The 21,404-nt window shown below is 37.8% G+C and overlaps 3 protein-coding genes and 1 non-coding gene across 4 annotated transcripts in view; all 4 read right to left on the bottom strand.

The window, feature by feature from the left end:
- The window catches only part of LOC131300112 (mannose-1-phosphate guanylyltransferase 1), a 58,059-nt gene that overhangs the window by 26,075 nt on the left and 10,580 nt on the right, over nucleotides 1-21,404 (bottom strand). The window lies entirely within an intron of this gene.
- LOC131300110 (protein phosphatase 2C 37-like) lies at nucleotides 1,356-3,824 on the bottom strand. Its single transcript, XM_058325799.1, has 4 exons — nucleotides 3,213-3,824; nucleotides 2,226-2,555; nucleotides 1,985-2,090; nucleotides 1,356-1,897 (listed from the first exon to the last, which is right to left on the bottom strand). Exons 1-4 carry the CDS (start codon nucleotides 3,681-3,683, stop codon nucleotides 1,560-1,562), a joined length of 1,245 nt encoding a protein of 414 aa, XP_058181782.1. The 5' UTR covers nucleotides 3,684-3,824; the 3' UTR covers nucleotides 1,356-1,559.
- On the bottom strand, nucleotides 13,689-14,920 carry LOC131300114 (probable transcriptional regulator RABBIT EARS). The gene is made up of 2 exons (XM_058325805.1): nucleotides 14,512-14,920; nucleotides 13,689-14,397 (listed from the first exon to the last, which is right to left on the bottom strand). The coding sequence occupies exons 1-2, from the start codon at nucleotides 14,800-14,802 to the stop codon at nucleotides 14,002-14,004; spliced, it is 687 nt and encodes a 228-aa protein (XP_058181788.1). The 5' UTR covers nucleotides 14,803-14,920; the 3' UTR covers nucleotides 13,689-14,001.
- LOC131302202 (U6 spliceosomal RNA) lies at nucleotides 19,598-19,700 on the bottom strand. Its single transcript, XR_009191666.1, has one exon. It is a non-coding gene; the product is annotated as a U6 spliceosomal RNA (small nuclear RNA).

The raw sequence follows: 21,404 nt of genomic DNA, 5'->3' as shown, positions 1-21,404 counted from the left end.
TCTCTCTCTCTCTCTCTCCCTTAGATCTCTCCCCCTTATCATCTCCGCATCTGTTTTTTGCCGCATTCAGAGGATTATTTTTCAACTTATAGCGACGACGGCAACGAATCGCTTTGGAGTCGGACATCGGCAGCCTGAAGCAAAGAGGGAGGCCCAAATTGAACGTTGAGGGGGTGGTGGTACACCGGCGGCCACAGGGCAGCTGGAGGCGGTTCTTCGCCTTTGGCTTTCATGGAGCCTTCATGGGATGATGGCTTAGGGAGTTCCCGTAAGTGCGTGATGGGGGGTGGTGGTCTAGTTGATTCGTCTGCTCCCGGTTCGATTCGTTTGTTGTGGATTTGCTCTGATATTCACGGTGGAGGCTGTCGGGATGAGATGGCCGGGCAGGAGGAGGGGCGGCGATTGTAGTTGTTAGGGTTTTCGATTTTATGTTTTTCAGTGTATTGCTTTAGAATTTTTTTAACGTGGGTCTCTCCCCTTCGGAAATCTTCCTCACCCCATTGTGGGTGTTTTCAGAGCATCTCCGGCCTTGACCCATTTTAAGACTCAAATTTAAAAATGGGACAAAAATCACAAAAATCTCTTTCCAATCTTTGACCCAAACCCTTCTCCATTTTGAGTTTTACCCATTTTTTTGCCCAAATATGAGGCAACTTTTGCCTTGACCCATTTCTCCAACAGCTAGTTAGAGAGAGAGAAAGACGGATGAGGAGGGAGGGAGAGAACCTTGTCGGCAGTGGCGGCAGGCTGAGGGCCGAAGGTCTGAGAGGTGATGCAGAAAGTAGCAATGGCGTTGTGACCTCTAAGCCGTCTTGGATCCTCTAGAGTTGTCGTTATCTTCTAGCCTCCGATGATGAACGAGTTTCAGAATTGTCTTTGTCGTTGTGTCGGTTTTGGGTTTAGTGTGAAAATTTTTTTTTGTTTGATTCTTGGGGGGAGAGAGACGGAGATGGAGAGAGAAAAATACCAAGTCTCTTCATTTTGGATTTGATTGTTTTACCTTATTTACCATTATGCCATTAAGAATAAAATGCATATATATTTAGATAAATTTTAGATTTGATGATTGGAGATGTGTCTACCCAAAATAAATTTTTATCCAAAATAACTCAAATTTGAGAAAAAAATATTGGGTGAAGACCGGAGATGCTCTCGTTTCCTTTGTGGTTACTGGGTTTGGTTGTTGGTGAGCGATTTTGTGAGATGTGCTAGTATCTCTGTGAATCCCGATGTGGCCAAGAGTACTGCATGTGAAAGTAGTATCTGTGTGTGAAATTTCTCTCCCTTGCTTCTAATCTTCTTTCTGAGGATAGTAGCCCCCTGATGTTATGATATTTTCTGGCAATAAAATTTCGTTTGGCAAAAAAAGAAGGTTCAATTCAATTCTCCATTAGAACACACGCTAGCTAAAATCACCTGAAAGAAATTATATATGTTCTTCCAATCCTTCTCTTCTTGAAGGATACAAGGTCTCAACAGAGAGATCCATACCCTTGCCAAATAATAACGAAAGAAGTAATCAGAAATACTACTATCAGACAACCGGACTTTACGATTAGCTATAGGCCTCTTTTTAAATCGACGACGACGACGCTCACGTTGTCCGTGCTGTGCCTGGCCAAGGCCAACTTAGTCAGCAAAACGGACGCGTCGGAACAAGCCTTGTCGGAGCTCACCCCGGAGACGGAGGCCAGATTCACCTCGCTCCCCGGCGACTGGGGCGGCGACGGCGGCTTCTGCGCCTGCAAGCACATCCGGGCGACGCCGCAAGCGACCTCGTTCGACACCACGTCCCACAGCCCGTCGCTCGCCAGGATAAGGCACTCGTCCTCCGCCGTCCGATCCGTTACGGTTACTTCCGGTTCAGGTATCACGAACGGCTTCAAGTAATTGTCACCTATAAAATGGATAAACGATCTAGATCAGACTCTGGATAAACATTTTGAATTCGATATATCAAATGATGGATTAAGTAAGGGCATACCAATTGCTCTAGACATTGCTAAGACTCCGAGTACCCTTGCTCCGTCCCAGTATATCACTCGACCACCGGCGGTTTGAATTCGATTGAGCTCGTCGGGCCTATCAGGCTGCGATTAATACAGAGAACACAAAGCCAAGGTTTCAAATAACCGAGCGACGCAGATCTCAATCGTCAAGAGAAGTGAAATAGCAAATTGAAGAAGTAGAAAATCGAATCGGTGATTTTCGGTTAGAAGCCTCACCTTATGATCGAGGGAGAGTGGAATGGCGACGCCGTTGCGGCAAAGCACGGCGCGCGAGTCACCGCAGTTGGAGACGACGATCTTATCCGGCGTCACGACGGCGACGACGGCGGTAGATCCGACGGCGTCGCACTGCGGAGTCTGGAGTTCGCACCTGCAAACGGAACTCGAGACGCCGACGGCGCCGCCGTTGCTCCACTCCGTCACCTCCTTGTCCATGCGCGAAAAGCTACGCGCCATCATTTCCTTCCACGCGCCTTCTCCCTCCTCACCTACTTCCACCTCATCTTTCACTATCTCGTGCATTCGATCTTTGCACTTCATCGCCACCTACAAAAATCACAGCAACACCACCATCAATCAAAGGTTCGAAAAACTCCGTCAAAGGAATTAAGCACGTAAATTTTCTAAGATCTGAAGCGGCCGCACCTTAAAATTCAGCTCAAGCGTAAAAATTGAACGTGAATCTAACAAAATTCCAACAAAAAATTTAGGCTCCGTTCCAGAAATTTTTTTAGAAAATAAGCAGTTTATTTTATATTTTTAAACTTAAAAATAATATAAATAAAAAATATTTTTTGCATCGTATAAAAAAATCTCGATGAGATCTTTTAAACAAGATCCATATTGTATATTTTTAGATTTCAACAAATCTATAATTTTTTAGCTTGAAATTACCTTCTTAAAAAATAAAAATTTTTTCTTTGTTCCGGAACGAAACCTTATTCCCTCCGTAGTTAGTTAGCCTCATGTGAAACTACGTTTAATTTCTAAGTACCCGAAAATTTTTTTTGCAATATAAATTTTGTTGGATAGATTTCGATCTGAGCTTTTGAACAGTACAAAAGAAATCGTAAAGTTATTTTAATAAAATATTAATTTTAAGTTTGAAAAATTGAACATAATTTCGTTGGAACCAACTTTACGTGGATGAGGAGGAGTACTAAACAACATGAAAACAATAATTAAGGAAGAACATGGCCTTACATGAGAGCAACCGTGGCCGTCGTAAACGCCGAAGAAATGAAGATCGGCCGCATCCCGACCACTCCGCCGGCTAAACGACGGGTGAATTGCAACCGCATCCTCCATATCTCTCCTCCTTCCACACACGGACGTCATCCCGAAGTTAGGAGACTCCCCAACCACCTCAGCCCCGATTTTCACAGCAGACGACGACGTTTCGCACTGACTCGCATCCTTCGCCTCCGAATCTCCCGTCTCCACCATCTTCCCCTTGTAACTAACCATACGACCTTCTACCCCGTCCGCACAGTGCTCCTCCTTCGCCGGAAAAACAATCTCCAGCCTCTGCCGCTTCCTGTCGCCCTCCGGCGCCATATCCGCGCCCAGGAACTTGAACTGGTGAATCTCCATGCGCCGTCGCCTCGCCGCCTTGCTGCTCGGCTCCACCGGCGCCGACGTCTCCGTCTCTCCCCCGAAACACACACCCGCCATTCCAAAAACCCACGAACCGCGAATTAGCTAAATGCGAATTCTGATCTCTCTCTCCCCTTTTGCACTCCAAACCAAACGATTTCGTGACAGGAAAACACAAAAGCTATCTACGTGCTAGAGATTTTTTTCGGAAGATAGAAATGAGGGACGGGGGGAAGCTTTTAAGGGCAGCGGGCAACAGTCACGGGCAGGGGGATCCGACACGCACAACTGGAGCGACGTGGACGCTTGAAAAAGGCGGTAGATCCTCGCCGTCCATCGCATCGTCGCGTTTCTCTCTCCTGCTGGGGAGATTACCACGTGGAGGTTCTTTTCGATGGCGTGGTACGTGGACCAATGGGAGCTAAACACGGAGGGGCGCGGCGGGGCTTTTGCTTTTCTGACACGCATGTGGGTGGTACTATGGGAACGACCCGACCTCGCCTGTTTCTACTCTATACGCCCGATTTTTTTAATCTTTTTTTATAATTTTTTTTGGGGGATTTTTTACAGGTGCAGAGGATACCAACACGTGGCGAGATCGTTTGGAATACGAGATTCGTGTGTCATTGGTGCACACGCGACGCGCTCTGGCGGCTTTGAGCTACACATGCCTTCGTTTTCTCTCAAAGAGTTAAAATCTTCAAAATCTCTATATTGTAGTAAAATTGAAGCCCTTCTTTTCATAATTTGAAAATTGATAGAATATTCTCTGTTCGTTCGGTGGAGTTTTTGGGGATTTTTTTTCTTACAAAATTGACGTTAAAACTTAAAAGTAACGGGGTTGGCGTGGGTGGTACGGGTCAAACATTGTAGCGTTGTGTGTCACCACTAACCGCCACTTCACCACACATTCACGGCGGTGGGAAGGTTAGAGCATCTCCAATCCATGACTGCATATTAGAGATGTCAAATATTTTTTAAAGGCTTACGTGATATTTTGACATTTTTAATTGGACAAAGTTATGATACACAGGGTATGCCGTATATCTAAATTATGACAATTTGTGATTTTCATTATGACGATTTGTTGTTTTCTAATGCATATTTTTTATGCTAGTTACGGCATCTACTTCAAAATTTACCTGTTGAACATGTCATTAGCAGGTTACCTATAGTTAAAAAATATTGTTATTATATGACCATAATTATTCGTACTAGAAACCGTAATACTTGTACTCTAACAAAATATATGTGTACAATATCACAAATTAAATAATGATACCCAAAAATGTTATGACAACACCATAAATTAGTATTATCTTACCACAATGAGTCGTACCAATTTTTTTTTGACACGTATGGTATTCCGTAACAAATCAAAATATGTCGTACCAAAATTAACAATTGTTATACCCAAACAAAATACATTTGTAAAATACCACAAATTCAATAAAATAACCAAATTTGTTATGACAACACCTAAAATTGTCATTTTTTTTATCACAACGTATCATATCAAAAGAAAACATATTTAAATACTACAAATTATATAACAAACCATAATTATTATGACAATACCATAATTTGACATTTTCATGTTCACAACTGTCATAGACTCATAGCAAAGGAAATTGATTAAAATATTCTGTAACAAGTCCAAAATACCACAAATTCAGTAATATAACCAAATTTGTTATGGCAACACCATAAATTGACGTTTTCATATCCACAACTTGTCATATAAAAAAAATTAATCGAAAAGTTTAGTTAACGATAGTTATAATTAGCAAAATACCAAACCACAAATTCAGTAATATAATCAAATTTGTTATGACAACACAATAAATTAACTTTATCATACCCACAACGTATCATATAAAAAAATTCAATCAGAATATTTAGTTAACGATAGTTATAATCGGCAAAATACCATACCATAACTAAATGTCGTTAGCGAGTATTTTTAGAATGATCAATCATAACTGTTAGAATATCAAGTCATACGATATTTAGTATTGTCACCAAAATTAGATATCAACAATTGCGTAATCGAAAAAATTTAATGTATCTAGATATATGAATGAAGTTGATCGCTTATCATTAGACCTTTAATCAAACAAAAAAAATTCTTTTACTATTGAATTCGGATGCCGATGAAAGGACTTTCTAAACTCTATGGAGCCAAAAAATTACGTGGATTATTTAATCAACAAATATAACGAAATCAATGGTTTTGATCGTCATTATTGTGTCGCGGTTGCAAGTCAACCGTACATTCAGTTACAACAGAGAAATTGATCTTATATCAAATATATTAAATGTATAATTCTAAATGTTCTTTTGATACGACACATTGTGATAAGAAAATGCCAATTTTTTGTGTTGTCATAACAATTATGGTTATGCTATATAATTTACAGTATTTTACAAATGAGGGAGAGGGAAAGAGAGTCAAGGAAGAAAGAATAATCTATTACCTGCTAAGCTATTTTTTCATTTTATTAATTGATTTAATAAATGGGTGGTCCGGATTATTCACTTTTAAATTAAAGGGTTTAAAATCATTGTGTATATGGTACACCCCCTAATAAGAAGTGTGTACCATAGGACTACCCTTTCCAATTTGACATCAAAGCCTTCCTTTCCAACCCTTATGCCAAATTTTTTTTATTTGACATCAAATTATCCCTCTCCAACCCTTAATGTCAATTCTTATATCAATCCAAACAGTCATTTTTTGAAATTTGGCACAGAGAAGGGTGGTTGTCAACTTTGACAATTTTGCCATTCCCTTCAAAGTCACGTAAATTTTGGCATCAAAGAAGGCTGTTAGGTTGGATTGAATTTTGGTGTCAATTGTAACCGTTAACATGTCCATGTATGAATTGACATCTCCCATTGGAGATGCTTTTAGTTCTTGTCCTCCGCTCGGTTTTTCGTTCTTCCTTTCTCACGAAATTTATAATTCGAGATGTTTCTAAATGATATTCTTACACTCATGTCCACGTTCCTTCTCAGGTACGCGTATTTTGTGAGATAGGGAGTAGAATTTACATATCTCCTTTCACATTTGATGACATTTATGCTTGTATTTTGGTTATTTTCTAAACAAATTAATTGAATTGATAGAATGAATTCGCACATGATTAAAGCTTTGCAATCCGGAAAATACATAATATAAAATCCCATGATATACATATTGACAAAAAAGGTGATACACCTACGCAATAAATTAGGTTCTTTAAGGACTTACTCCTACTAGTTAGTACTTTAGATGAGTATATTGAAATTACTACTTATGGTGGCCCTATAGTGATTCAATAGTTTTGTTCGTGGATTAGATATTAAATATTTAAATGATGGTTCCCTAGGAGTGTTTATAAATTTTAACTCAAATTATAATGGATAGCTTCCAGTTAATTGCGTTTCAATTTAAAAAATACTGTGCAATTCAACTACGAAGAGTAAAAAATAATAATCTCATCAACACGGCCAACTTGAATACATGAATTTGTGATTGTTGTTTAATACGAGTAACAGGAAACTAGTGAGACCGTTTTTTTTTTCCCCTGACGTCACCGTATTTTGCTTATCGTATACATCTCATTTTAATATACTACTATGAATCAATTCTCACAACTCGATCCATAGATGTTGACTCATAACTTAGTGGTTGAACTTGTTATCTTTTTGAAACTCCTCTGCATGTCTATTAAGTGGCGAGTTTGAATCCCACCATTCCCTAGCTCCCCATACCCCTTGATATCTAGGCTATTGGATTCGCTATGCTAAAGTGTACTATCAATAGTGGCGGTCCCAGGAATTCAATATACTGGGGCACCTATTGTTCACAATTTTAAAAAATAATTCTATATATATATATATATATATATATATATATATATATCACTAAATTATCGCTCAACCATTGAATATTAATTACTCATTCTATTTCGCAACCGATTTTTGAGTCATGGCTGAAAATACTCTTTCAACTGTCGCGGTAGCAACCGTAAGATTAATAGAAAGTAAATTAAAGAATTTAATTTAGTAACTTGATTTTCATAATATTTTGGATTCGGAGGAAAATACAAAGAAATTGGACAAAAATAGAGCAATAAAAGAAAGAGGTAGAACAAAAATGAAAAAATAAATAAAAAAAGAGATAGAACAAATATAAAGAAATAACGGAAAGAGAGAAGAAAAGAAAAGAAAAGAAAAAAGGATGGCATGCCTGAGAATTAAACCTAGGCACCTTAAACTTTGCCAAGGCATACAGAACCACTCCACCACGCTAAAGCTTTGTACAAATGTAGGAAATTTTTATATATTTACATCAAATTTTTTTAAAGGCGTGGGGGCACGTGACCCCACGTGACTCAACGTGGATCCGCCCCTAACTATCAAGGATTTAGTATCCCGTTTTGAGATTTCAAAATTTTTGCGCAATGGTCTTTTATAAGCATCAGGGCCAAAATATTGGAAAAGTGGAGAGGAGCGTCAGGCACGCGCTCTCGTATCTCAACTGTTGGTCCGAAACAAGGCGTTGTTGCGAGAAGAAAACGTCTACGTAAGGGAGGGAAGGGAAGGGCGGGGTTTAGGGACACGTGTGGGACCAGATGTCAACGTCGGTTGACGCCTGCGGAATTATCTGCAGGGTTGGGAAGCGGTATCGTTCGACACGTGTCGGGCGCTTGCGTGGAGCTGATGGTGCAGCAAGTGGGAAGGAGAAAAATCTTCCCCGGCCTCCTTCCACGTTTCGACCACTACCTCGTTTAGTCGTTTCCTCCTCCATTAAAATATCGCCGTCCATTGTTTAATTAAATTTCCCGGTCTTACATTTATCGCCGTCCATTGTTTTTAAATTTATTAACATTGTTGGATGCTTTCAATTACTCAAATATGAAGGAAGAATAAAAAAACACTTCCAAACCAAAGAACAGGGTCCGCATCGTTATTTTCTTTATCGCTATTTATTTCTAATTACCAAAAAAATTTAAAAGTAGCTCGAAACTATCGATTAGCGAAGGAGAAAATGATTTTGCAATATAACTTGTAAAAAATTGCTTGAAGTATTATTCAATTACTAAAAAATGAAGGAAGAATAAAAAACACTTCCGAACCAAAGAACATAGTCCGCATCGTTATTTCATTTATCGCTATTTATTTCTAATTACCAAAAAAAATTCAGAAGTAGTTCGAGTCTATCAATTAGCGAAAGAGAAAATGATTTTGCAATATATAACTTGTAAAAAATTGCTTAAAGTATTATTCATACACATTATATACCCCAACAAATAAAAAGCGGCAACAAAATGAAAAATTAATTCATAATTTATTTTTATCACATATCTCTCAAACACTACTCTTGTCGTGAAATGCATTATTTTCATATCATCTAAATATTCTACCAGATTCAAAATATATTCTGATTAAAATCTAAATAGCCAAAAAATAAAAAATAAAAAGTCAAAAAATAAGTTACCAAACACTCGGTAAAAAATTACCAATGAAGATTCTGAAAAGATATCCATCTGTTAAAGTCTGTCTCCACGAGGGGCCTCATGAGGTTATTTGTCACGGGCTCAAAGTTTTTAATGGTCCGCTGCATAGAGTTCTTGTACTGGGCCCGTAGTGATCATTCATATATATTCCCTATGTATAATATTCCAGCCCCAACATAGATAAATTCTCAAGGGCTTCCACTTTCCATTTTTATCTCTCAAGGTTGCCTTCACGCATTTCAGACCTCAACTATCCCCAATTACGTTTTTCTATTTTTTTTTTTTTTGGTAATGCGGGGTGTTCTGGGCTAATTCGCTCGTACCTCAGATTATTTCCTACAGACGTTTTATGCGTTTATGCGTGAGGGTGAGGTCGCCCCAAGAGTTGCTAGAAAGGAGAATTGAACCTCAAACCTTAAGAAGGAGCAAATTTCTTAGTCCCAGGACAACCTCTTGGGATTTCTATCTCAAATTCTGTTACGCAAATGTCTGCCCTCCCCTCACCCCACACGCTAAGGCTACTTTTAGACAAACTTTTTGTTAAGAAAATAGAGTATCATATTGTTTGAGAGTGAAATGGGTGATACTTAATAACATTTGGGGTCTCTCCACTCATTGCCAATTGATTTTGAGATGAATGTAAAGTTTTTAAATGGTATTAGAGCGGGGCCCGTTTCACCCTACATTTTTAAAAAATTCACAATCCACATCCAACGATGACAAACCAGCAAAAAAAAGCTGCATAATGATATGATCCAAAAAGTGACTACACGTGACAGACCTCAAATGCGGTTGCACGTGAGGGGGATGTTAAGACAATAGAAATCCTACTTTGCTTGGGAGTAGAATGTGTGATCACTTAGGTCTTGTTTGATAACTGTGTTAGATATGGTGGGATTCGTAAGGAAATGAGATTAGGGCTGGAATTCGTAAGGAAATGAGATTTGAAATATCACGTTTGTTTCACACATATAGGATAGGATTGAAATAATGAAGTTCCAACATTGCCCTTGTGGATATCAATGAAGAATTGATCGATGAATGAAGTATGGGCAAGGAAATTATTTTGCAGCCAAAGCTTGGGAAATGATTAGTAATACGTGATAGGAGGTGGTAATGTTAATCCCATGAATTGGGAGGATTGATAATTCCATGTCCATCCTAATACCATCCCATTTCGTGCAACCAAACAATGAGTTAGAGGTCCCATAGGATTAGCAATCCTATCCCAATTTCTAACTCACTTATCAAATAAGGTTTTAATAACATTTTGGGTTTCTCCACTCATTGTTAATTTATTTTGAGATAGATGTAAAGTTTCTACACTTTCATTAATTTTTTGGTTCTTTTGAATAAGCCAAGAGACCAAATATTTGGATACTTGTCAGCGAACCCTCTTTGGGCGTACAACACCCACCCGTGGCACAAAAGGAATTTCACAATTGAAATTTGTGTTCCAATAAGTAGTGTCGGTAGGTGCTCGAAACCGATCTGCGAATCAAAGGGGAAAACTTTTCACCAGCTTTGCACTAAAGTGGTGTCTTAGTGACGGCCCGTCCTTCCGGAAGATAGCTATGACTCGAATCAGACATTCCTTTGGCGGGTAGGAAGCTCTTATGGTTACGCTCAAAGAGAGTTTCTACACTGGTTGCCGCATCCTACCTTTTAGTTTATAAAAATAAAATAAAATCTAAGTAGTGTCCAGCTCACAATGAGAGCTCCAGGAGAGGAATCCCACGTCGGTAAAGATATGAAAGGTTAAATTAGTGTATAAGATAATACTCCCTCCGTCTCGATTTGTTTGTCCCCTTTTTAATTTATACATGTCCCAAATTAACTGTCCAATTTTAAAATCAATGGCTAAGATTGTGTAAATTTTCAAATCAACGGATTAGATTTGATTTCCTTAATTAATGATTAGAAATCTGAGATTGGACAAACAAATCGAGATGAATGGAGTATTTACTACTAGTTACTATTAATCTGTATTATAACTTTTGAGTCGCATGATTGATTACGTTAAAGTTCAGCGGGAGTGAATCGTTACACCATGTGTAATGGGCATACGCGTACGTTCATACTAAAAATTATACTGCACATTTATGTATCAGTATTGACGGCATGAATCAATCAAGACAATTATGTATAAAACACCCAAACTAGCTAGTTGAGGATACATCCTCAATATTTATCCCTTCTGAATTTCTATTCAAGTCCTTGAAAGTAACATGGAAGAACTGAGACAGTACTTCTCTATGCCCCATGTCCGTGTGCACATTGACCCCGTCTCTGCCCCCTTTAACTCTTGGTTTTTTTTTTTTTTTAATACTGTTTAAATATTGTTTATAGATATTGCAAGACACTGTCAGTACTGCTGTAGCTAGTTGGTTTCCTGTTCCACATAAACACCACCCATTAAACCCTAGCGGCCTGTTTGGATGCCGGATTTGCCAAGCGCCCTAATTTCAACTCCCCCTCCTCCTCATCTTCGGTGTTTGGCTACAAAAACACCCACCCGGATTTGACCCCGGATTAGGCTCGAGCTGGATTTGTAATCCACCCGAAGGTGGATTTGGTAACGACAGGGGTACCCCTGTCGTTGCTATATCCGGGTTCCCAAAGACGAACATGCCCTCTAACTCTAGCACAACAGAACTGAAGAAGAAGAAGAAGAAGAAGAGAGAGAGAGAGAGAGAGAGAGAGAGAGAGAGAGAGAGAGAGAGAGAGAGAGAGAGAGAGAGAGAGAGAGAGAGAGTACTGTTCGTTGCCTGAGCTCCGGAGTTTTGGATGCAGATTTGGGGATGGCTCTGATTCAATCGCCAGACCTGCCATCGTTGTACCCATCATCACCGATGTGTTGTACTCATCATCGCCGGAGGCGCTCTCGTTGCTTGTAGCAAGGGAATCGGAGAAATGGACGGAGTAGTGAAGTTTTAGGGCTCCTCTCAATCCTCCTGTTTATATCGAATTGGAGGACTAGTTGCCAGAAAAGAAAAAAGAAAAAAAAAAGGAGGATCAAATTGGGGGAAACCAAAGGACACGTGTGTAGTTTTACATATACTCCTCTATCCTACTACTGGAGTAATATTTACCCATCTTCGGAATTTTAAATTTTTTATTAAAAAAATTAATAAAAATTACTCCCTCCGTCCCTTTTTTTGTGTCCAGTATTTCATTTTGGGCTGTCCCTTAATAAGTGTCCATTTTGTAAAGTTAGGGAGGTAAAAGTTGGTGTATTGTCTATTTTGTCCCTAAAAGTAGATTTTATTTTGAAAAATTAGTGAGTAAAAATGTAATGATGATGGGTAAGTAGGGAAAGTGGAGGAAAAAGTTGATGTGAAAGATGTAATGATGATGTCTTTTTAATAAATTGGAGTTACGAAGTAGGACATTTAAAAAGGGACGGAGGGAGTAAGTTTTAAATATTTTAAAGATATTTTGATTTAATTTTATGCAATAATTAAAGATAAATATGTATTTCCTTGTAATTATAATTAAATAAACAAATTTTGATCATCTAAAAATCCAAGTGGGGGCAATTCAGTCAATCTCATCATATCCACTTTCCATACCTCCTTTTCAAAAATCTATCCAAACACCTTATTACAAATCTACCCTTTTTAAGAGGTGGGACTACTCTTCTTAACATATCATCCCTCATTCCATATCCACCCTCAAATCTATCCTCCTTCTGTATCCACCCAAAACAAATCCTTCATCCAAAGGGGCCGTAGTTGTCTTGTTGTTCAGATGTCCTCTTGGCTCTTGCAAACACAATGAAACTTCATTGAAACCAGCCAAAGGAGGGCCCTCCCTCCCTCCCTCCCTCCCTCTCTCTCTCTCTCTCTCTCTCTCTCCTTAAAATAACTTAAATTGGTGGTTGTTGTATGGATGAGTTTGGACAAACTTTTTAAGGGCTTTTTAGTTATTTTGTCAAAATCAAGTAAAAAATAAGTTGTTTGGACTAATTCTTTATCTCTTTACGAGAGTAATAATTGGAGGAAAATAAGATAATGATTAGAATTCAAAATTCAAAACCCTACCGAACGGGGTCAAAGTGTTTGTTTTCTCAAAAACTGCGAAAAAGAACTTTTACTTTGCATTTAGCCCAAATAGTTGGACTTGTTGCAAAACTCCTGCTACCATGTTTGACATAAATATGGTTTCTGCTTATGGACATAACAGTTCAAGTACTTATAATACTCCCTCCGTCCCAATTTGTTTGTCCAATTGTCGAAATTCGTGTCTTTCAAAAATATACTTATATCTTACATTTTATAATGTTGTATATGATTTTGAAGATTTTGTATAATAAAACTAATTGAGATTTATCAAACAAGATCCATATTGCATATTAAAAACATTACGAATTGAAAATTATAAACAATTCTTTGAGAGGTCAAACGCTCTCAAAAAGTCAAAAAGAGGACAAACAAATCGGAACGGAGGGAGTAAAACTTAACAAGTTAATGTTTTTCTCTTCTTCATTAAATGCCTTTGGTTTTAATTAACCTTTTAAGAGCACAGTTGCATTCTACAACTATAAACACTACGCATAAACAGATACACAACACACTCACATAAATGTATAGGCGTCACATACTAACGCACTAGTGTGTGGAATTCACACACACTAGTTATAATATCAAAGAAAGATCAAGCTAGCATATAGACTGAGCATTTCATTGTATGCCAGAGTTCAACAAGTACACATGTGGAGGCTTTTACCTGAAACAAAAGAAAGGAAATTCTCTCTCTCTCTCTCTCTCTCTCTCTCTCTCTCTATTACCACCTGGGCACCTAAAGAAGTGAAATTATTCACTAGTCCAAGAACACCGTGACCATTTCAAAACAACATATTCATGGCGAACCACATGTTTGGGGTGCACATTCTACTTCACCTTTGGCTGGTCACCGAGCCTGAGCTCCAGATCTAAGTCCTCCAAGGAATATCCATCATTTGAATACTGATTGAGGAAGAATGGAACTGAGGAAACAGTACTACATGTAGTAGTGGTAGTGGTCTTATGTCTCTTACTACTAGTGTTAATCACCTCATGATCAAAATCAGACCCATATGGCCTATTTGGAGAATCAATCAAGTCAAACCCCATAGCCAAACTTTTCTCAACACAATTCTCACCGTTTCGCAGAAACGCAAATCCTTCTCTCCCTGCTCCATATGCACTTTTGAGGTCGGAAACACTGAGGAGTCCGACTCCGTTGGAATCTAAACAAGATGGTGGGGAAGAGTATTGAGACAACTCCTTTTGGCGCTCCTGATGAACCTTTCAGAAGAAAATAGTAGATTTAAAGCCTCTAATATATGGGTCAGTCTCACTATCGGGTGAGTGAAGCGATGCGAAAGTATCTATCAGTATCTATATAAGATCGAAGCAAACCTGAGATGGGTATGAAAGATCAGCGAGTGATTTGCAAGGATGGTGGCTATGGTTTGGATGATGAAGAACTTGACTCTGATCAGGACTTTTGAGAGAGTACTGCTTGAGCCTAGCTCTATCCCTCCTGTGGATGTTCATGTGGCCACCTAGAGCTTGAGCTGACCAAAATTCTCTTTTACAGAAGCCACATGAATAACATCTTGGAGGCCAAACGAACCCTCCAAGAGGCCTGCCGTTCGCATCATTGACAAACGCCTGTTCTTCCCAAGAGTTGTCAAACGTGTTAATCATCGATGCCCGAAAGTGCGAATGTCGAACCTACTTGTTCTTCACCCACTTCAAGTACTGTGAATATTGCTCGCGATCGAGATCGAGATCAAGAGAGAGAGAGAGAGAGAGAGAGAGAGAGTTGTAGTAATGGAGGAGGAGGCATTATGGACGAAATAGAGTGGGGTTCTTTGATATTCAAAATGAATGGATGAAGTTAACCCCCAACAAAAAATCAATGCATGAAAGAGACTAGAGAATCTGATCAAAAAAAAAAAGGAAGAAGAGAAACTAGAGCATGTACGAGGAAGAGAGAGAAGGCCTAAACAAGTATATATGAGATTAAAAAAAGTCTAGTACTATGTTGTTCTTTTTCGGAAAGGTGCGGTAAGGGGTGGCTCTCATTTGGCCGTTTAAGTGAAGAAATTATTCAGTTGGTTATTTAGCTGAATACCTTCAAAAGGAAAGTTACTCCTCCATTCGTCCCAATTTAATGATTTTTTTTTGGGAGTTTGTATTAGATTCCGTTCCGCTTTCTTTCTAAATCTTTTTTTTTTAAAAAAAATGTAATTTTAAACTCAAATATAACGAAAATGAAAAATAATATTTCAAATTTTTTTGCATTATTTAAAAGATCTCAATGAGATCTATCAAATAAGAAATTATTCAGTTGGTTATTTAGCTGAATACCTTCGAAAGGAAAGTTACTACTTCCCAATTTAATGGTCTTTTTTTGGGAGTTTGTATTAGACCCCGTTCCGCTTTCTTTTTAAATCTTCTTTTTTTAAAAAGAATGTAATTTCAAACTCAAATATAACGAAAATGAAAAATAATATTTCAAAATTTTTTGCATTATTTAAAAGATCTCAATGAGATCTATCAAACAAGATCCATATTGATAGAAAAATTATTTGCGTAAACATATGATTTTTGAGCTTGAAATTACCTTCATTTTCTAAAAGTTCATTTTTTTAGAATTCGGAACACCCCCTTATTTTTTAATTAATTATATTTTGTAATTTATAATGTTTTATGTGATTTCGAAAATATTGTATTAAAGAACTAATCGAGATCTGTCAAAAAAGATTTATATTCGATATGAAATTCATTACGAATTTAAAGATGTAGCAAGTTTTTTAGCTGATTATAATAGAACAAATCCGGACAGAGAAAATATTTATTCTTCCGTAGAACTAGTTTTATTTGGAAATCTATTGGGGTTTTCCATGAGGGTCAGCTCATGCAACTGTCAAGCATCCACGGCTAAGTAGCGTATGGGCCGCTATGTAGTGGTTTTTTTGGCTCTCCACTCCAATACACCCTGGTAAACTGTGCTTCCTAAAATGTGGCATCGATCCGTACCAATTGATTCCTGATATGTGTCACTTTTAGTCCCATTTTCTGATCGCTTCAAGGCCTCTACGACCACTACGTGAACGCTATGGGCGCTAAGGCACCAAATTATTTTATTAAAAATTTCACGATCGCTATATCCGATTTCCTTTACGTAGTATCATTCGATATTCCCGCTACTGCTACCCAATTCGACCACTATGTAAAACTTTGATATGTATGTATGTATCTTTCTATCTATCTATTTATGTGTGTGTAAGACAATGGAACGTGTATGTGATACCATATTGTTAATTACACAAGGAAGAAAGAGGTCCATCCGTGACTCGGTGCTAATCAATTGATAGCACAAGGTGTAGTTCCTAAGAGCATCAGCAGTGGAATAAACAAATGTAAATAATTAAAACATGCCACGTCAAATTTTGATTATCCATTTAGAGGTTGTTAAAGTTAGCAATGTCAAATCTCATATTGGTTATTTTTTGCCCATAATCAAAACCAATGGATCCTCCAAACTTTTTCTCTTCATTTTACGCATATTTTTTGAAAAAGCGATTTTTGAAGGAAAAAAAAAACAATTTATGTTATAGAAACATGGATGCAATTCCATATTCAAAGGTACAGCTAAAAGATATTCTCAACTTGTAACAGTTTATCAAGAAATAAAAAGTAACACAAGACAAGCAGCCAATAATTTAAGGCATAAGCCAATCATCGGGCACACAGCTAATAGTTTAAGGCATAAAGCCAATCACCGGGCACAATCGTTTTTTGTAAAAAAAAATGTTTTTGAAAAAAATCTGAAAATTACATTTTTTAAAATTATTTTTTGAAAACATTGTTGAGAGAGAGAGAGAGAGAGAGAGAGAGAGAGAGAGAAGGTTTTTGTGTAATATTGATGTACTTGATTGAGAGATAAAATTTGATTATTGACAAAAAGTTACTAATTTCGATTATTTAAAAGCCAAAATTTGCTGAGTTGCTAAGAGGTTGCTAAGTTTGGTTATTCCAATGTGAGTATTTTTTTGAGCAAATATTGTTAACCTTAGCAACATTTTGGTTTTGCTTATTCCACTGTGGATGCTCTAACAAAACTTCAAAAGCGACAGAGACTGGCCTCCGTTTGTTTCGATATAAAATGTTTTTTTCAGAAAATAAATTTCAAACTTTTATTTTCAGGTGTTTGGTTGGCACTTGAAAAATATTTTCGAAAATCGACAAAATAATGTAGAGAAAGAGGGGGCTTAAACAGTGTAGAGATGTGAGAATATTGGAATTGAACGTGAGTCATGAATGACTATCGAGGAAACTGAGCAGTGACAATTGAAGTAAAAGGTAGCATAGCGGGTTTATTTCGAAAAATAACTTACGAAATATTTAAGGGTAAACCATGTTCATCCAATTAATGAAAAATATTTTACAATAAAATGTTTTTCTTATTTTTTACATAACTAAACACTGAAAAGTAGGCTGAAAAATATTTTACGCCCAGACAAACGAAGCCTAGACTCTGACGATATTCTATGCCGAAACCATACCTTGCGAAGATTAATAGCAATAAAATTGACATGGGACAAGTACATCTTACCTCGTTTTCAAACCTTCCTTCAAATTTTCCAATAATGTATTATTTTTAAAAAAAAATCAGGATACAAGACCAGCTTATGCATATGACTAATTCTAAGGAGACGAAACTCACCGTCCACACAATAAGCTCTAATACTTAGAGTAACGACAATAAGCTTTAATACTTACTGTAACGACACGCGCCAATTGACCTGTTAATTTTTAACTGAAACATGTGACTGAAAAAGTTAATTTCGAATTAACAATAGTAGGCGGGTCTTATCTTGTAAATCACTTAAGACTTTTCCATAAATTCCCGATATGGGATTGGGGTCTCACAGCATTGACACCGGAACAACTTGACGTGTTCAATAATTAAAGACCTCTGCCTACTAAAGCCTCGTGTCTTCATCATCATCAACTTTTGGAAAAAGAGGGAAAATTGATTCATGTTCCAAGCTTTTGATTATGATGAATACAATAAAGAAAGGTAGGACTATATTATACAACACTTTTGAGAGAAAACCACTAACTACTATATATAGTACTCCGTATTTACGAAAGACTGAAGAAATTTTTTGCATCCTACTGCCGCCTACAGAATGTTAACAGTCTTACTTACAAGGTAATTTGAAGTTCTTAAAATAACTTCTTTTTTTCTTCCCCAATTACGAGTGATTTCGGTTCGGTTCGGAGTGAAATTTCCGAAGACCAATTTGCTTCGGTCAAAATATTTCAAGGACTGATCCCGATTGGAGTTGAGTTGAGTTCGGTTTGGGGTGGGGTGGGGTTGGGTCGGTTGGAGATTTTGGTCCGCCCAAAATATAAAATTTTCATTTAATTTAAAGTGTATATGAATAAAACATATAAATATATATTTATATGAATATTTTACATTTTTTTAATGTAAAATATATAGTCGTTCGGTTCGGGCCAGGGAAAATTTCAGAAAACCAAGACCGAACCGATTTCGGTTTGGTTTGGTCCGGAAAAATTCCGCCATCACCCCGACTGAAAACCGAACCGATCGGTTGGTTTTTTTGGATTTTTTCGGTCCGTCGATTTTTTTAACACCTCTATCCCCAATGAATAGTTTTGATAAAAAGAAAAAACATAGTCATGAATTCATGGTGATTTGTGACAGTTAAATGTAGGTATAGCCCTTGTAGAATGTGGATTTGAAGAACTCACGAAACTTTTCTTTGACAGAAAGTCTACGCACAAGACTTTAAACACAACTCTAGGCATAACTGTATTTGGAACCGTTCGATAGATGTGGACATAAGTGCATCGAACAGTTTTGGATATAACTATTTACGTAGCATTGCTCTTTCTTTAGGTCACACAGCCTTTTTGCTGTGGTGTTGGATATAGTTTTGTGGGTAGTAGCATTGCTATTTCTTTTAGGCGGCACAACCTTTTTGCTGTAATTTAACGAGCGAATTGGAGTTTTGGTTCATTTAGGTTCATGGAACGGGGTCTGTAGTGAGGACCCTATAATGAAATCAGTAGTGCAGCATCGGACCGTCTGTTTCTGCAATTAATAGTTCAGATATGTACATAATTAACTTTTTACTGGTAAGAGTTAACTATGACCGGCTCTGAATCATCGATTATGAAAAACGATTGGACGCCGCACTACAGGGTTCTCACTTCAGGATCCCCAATTCCCCACCTCATTGCCACTCCATTATAAGTAGTTGAATAATCGTAGGATCACTTGCGAGCTTAAATCGAACAGAGTTGGCACTAATTTATGACACTTCTTTTTACTCGATCACAGATTTGCATAATTAGAACTTGGAGCAAGGAGAACAGATCAGGTACACCTGCAGCGAGAGCTACAACGTGGAAAGAAAACTTCCGGTGTAATATGGTGATCTGAGGGAGGAAAGGTCAAAAAAATTTGGACCATTTCTCGATTTGTGCGTGTCATCCTTGCGCAGGGGCCATGCTAATCTTCTCTGTATATATCCAATTTTATCAGATGTCCCCGAAGGGACAATTTCTCTCTTGTCTCGATTTGTATATAAACTCTTCCGACTCCAAATAGATGGGCAGTGTGGGATAAAAGTAATCCTAACTTTTATTTGCCGATTTTGAACCGAGAAAAGCTATGTTAGTTTACACCACGTAGAATGAGGCATGGTAATAGTGGAGGGGCTGCATGTTTTGAGTCGGGCCGATGGATCATAACCAGGGCTGAAGCACTCAAACTCACAGGGGCAGGGCCCAAAGCTTACGTGGCCCATTAAAGAAATTTACGGGCTGCAGGATTAGCCCCTTCTAGAGATTTCCAACAAATACACTCCATGGGCTTTTGCCTTCTACAACTGATCAATAGGCCCAGGCCCAGCTTAAGCCTTGTTCGCTTGGCGGTCTCCAAACCGGGGTGCACGGTTTTCAATAATTTTTTTCTATCTCTCCACTCATTACTTTCAAAAAAAACTCCCTCAAAACCCCAAACGAACAATGTTAAAATTTCTACAAGCAAGCAGCAACTCATTTCTTTTTCTTATACAGAGAGATCAAAACATGGAGAAACAAAGCCACAACTCGAACATTATGGAGTACTTGTTAGAAATATGTTAAGCGTAAACCCAATTTGGGTATTTCCGTGTTTTACTTTTTGGAGGCTTTCATGTAATATCTTTATACTTTTGTACTTAGTATGTAATAAGTGAAAGTGTATGTCTAGAACCTTGCCGAGCAAAAAAAAGTGGTATGTCTAGAACCTTGCCGAGCAAAAAAAAGTGTATGTCTAGAACCTCGTACAGAAATATCAAGTGGCTCTGTGTGTGTCTTTAGTCCTTGTAATAAGTAAGAAAAGAAGAAAATAAAAAACGTAGAGAGAGAGAGAGAGAGAGAGAGAGAGAAAAGTGGGTTTTGAGTGGCCTTGTGTGTACTCTAGTGTGGCTGTGAAAGAAGGCTTTGTAAAGCTTGAATCAAGTGAAGGAAAATCAGAATTTTTCGGTGCCTGTTACCAAAAATTCTTGTTTTCTTTCCAATCGACGGAGAATCGACGGGAAATCGTATTGTAAAGCTTGCTGGAATGTGGATGTGAAAAGTGGAGTTTGGTTCCTTGTCGTATTTCAGGACTTCTTTGGAAACAAACAATGAAGTGGATGAAGTATGGAAGAAGATTAACAAAATGGACTTTATTAACCCTCAAAGTAGAAGAACAATCAATCGAGAAGATTGAGTGAACAATTACAAGTTAATTCTACTCCTAGAAAAGAAAAGATAAAGGCCTGATTGGCGTTGTTTGTGTGTCCGAAACTGCTACTAACTTGTCTTTAAATAGGCCTCCTTACATTTGAATTTGAATCCTCCCTCCAATATGGCAGTTATTCCTTCATGTTATGCCTTTAAACAATTCCCACGAGCAGTGAAGCAAATAACTTCCACATTGTGAAACTGCTCCATGACTAAGCAAAACTGCTCCCTTAATCGTGGGGGTAACTGCATACATATTCTTTTAACACCTGTAACTGAATTCATCAGAAGAAACAAGTCCAAATAATGCTTAGTTGCATGTTAACGGGAATACACCACATATTGGCCAATAAACGGGCCAATCGACGGAAGGGTAACGCATAAAACTTTGTCATAGTTTTATTTTACTTAATCAAGTTTCCTTAACTTAAACCCATAATATTAAGGTAAACCAAAGTCACCTTTCAATTTCCAATAATATCATTCTTTTT

This window comes from Rhododendron vialii, chromosome 9a, assembly GCF_030253575.1.
Source record: "Rhododendron vialii isolate Sample 1 chromosome 9a, ASM3025357v1".
Taxonomy (NCBI): domain Eukaryota; kingdom Viridiplantae; phylum Streptophyta; class Magnoliopsida; order Ericales; family Ericaceae; genus Rhododendron; species Rhododendron vialii.
Note: the sequence above shows the minus strand (reverse complement) of the source record. Positions and strands in the feature narration are given on the sequence as shown.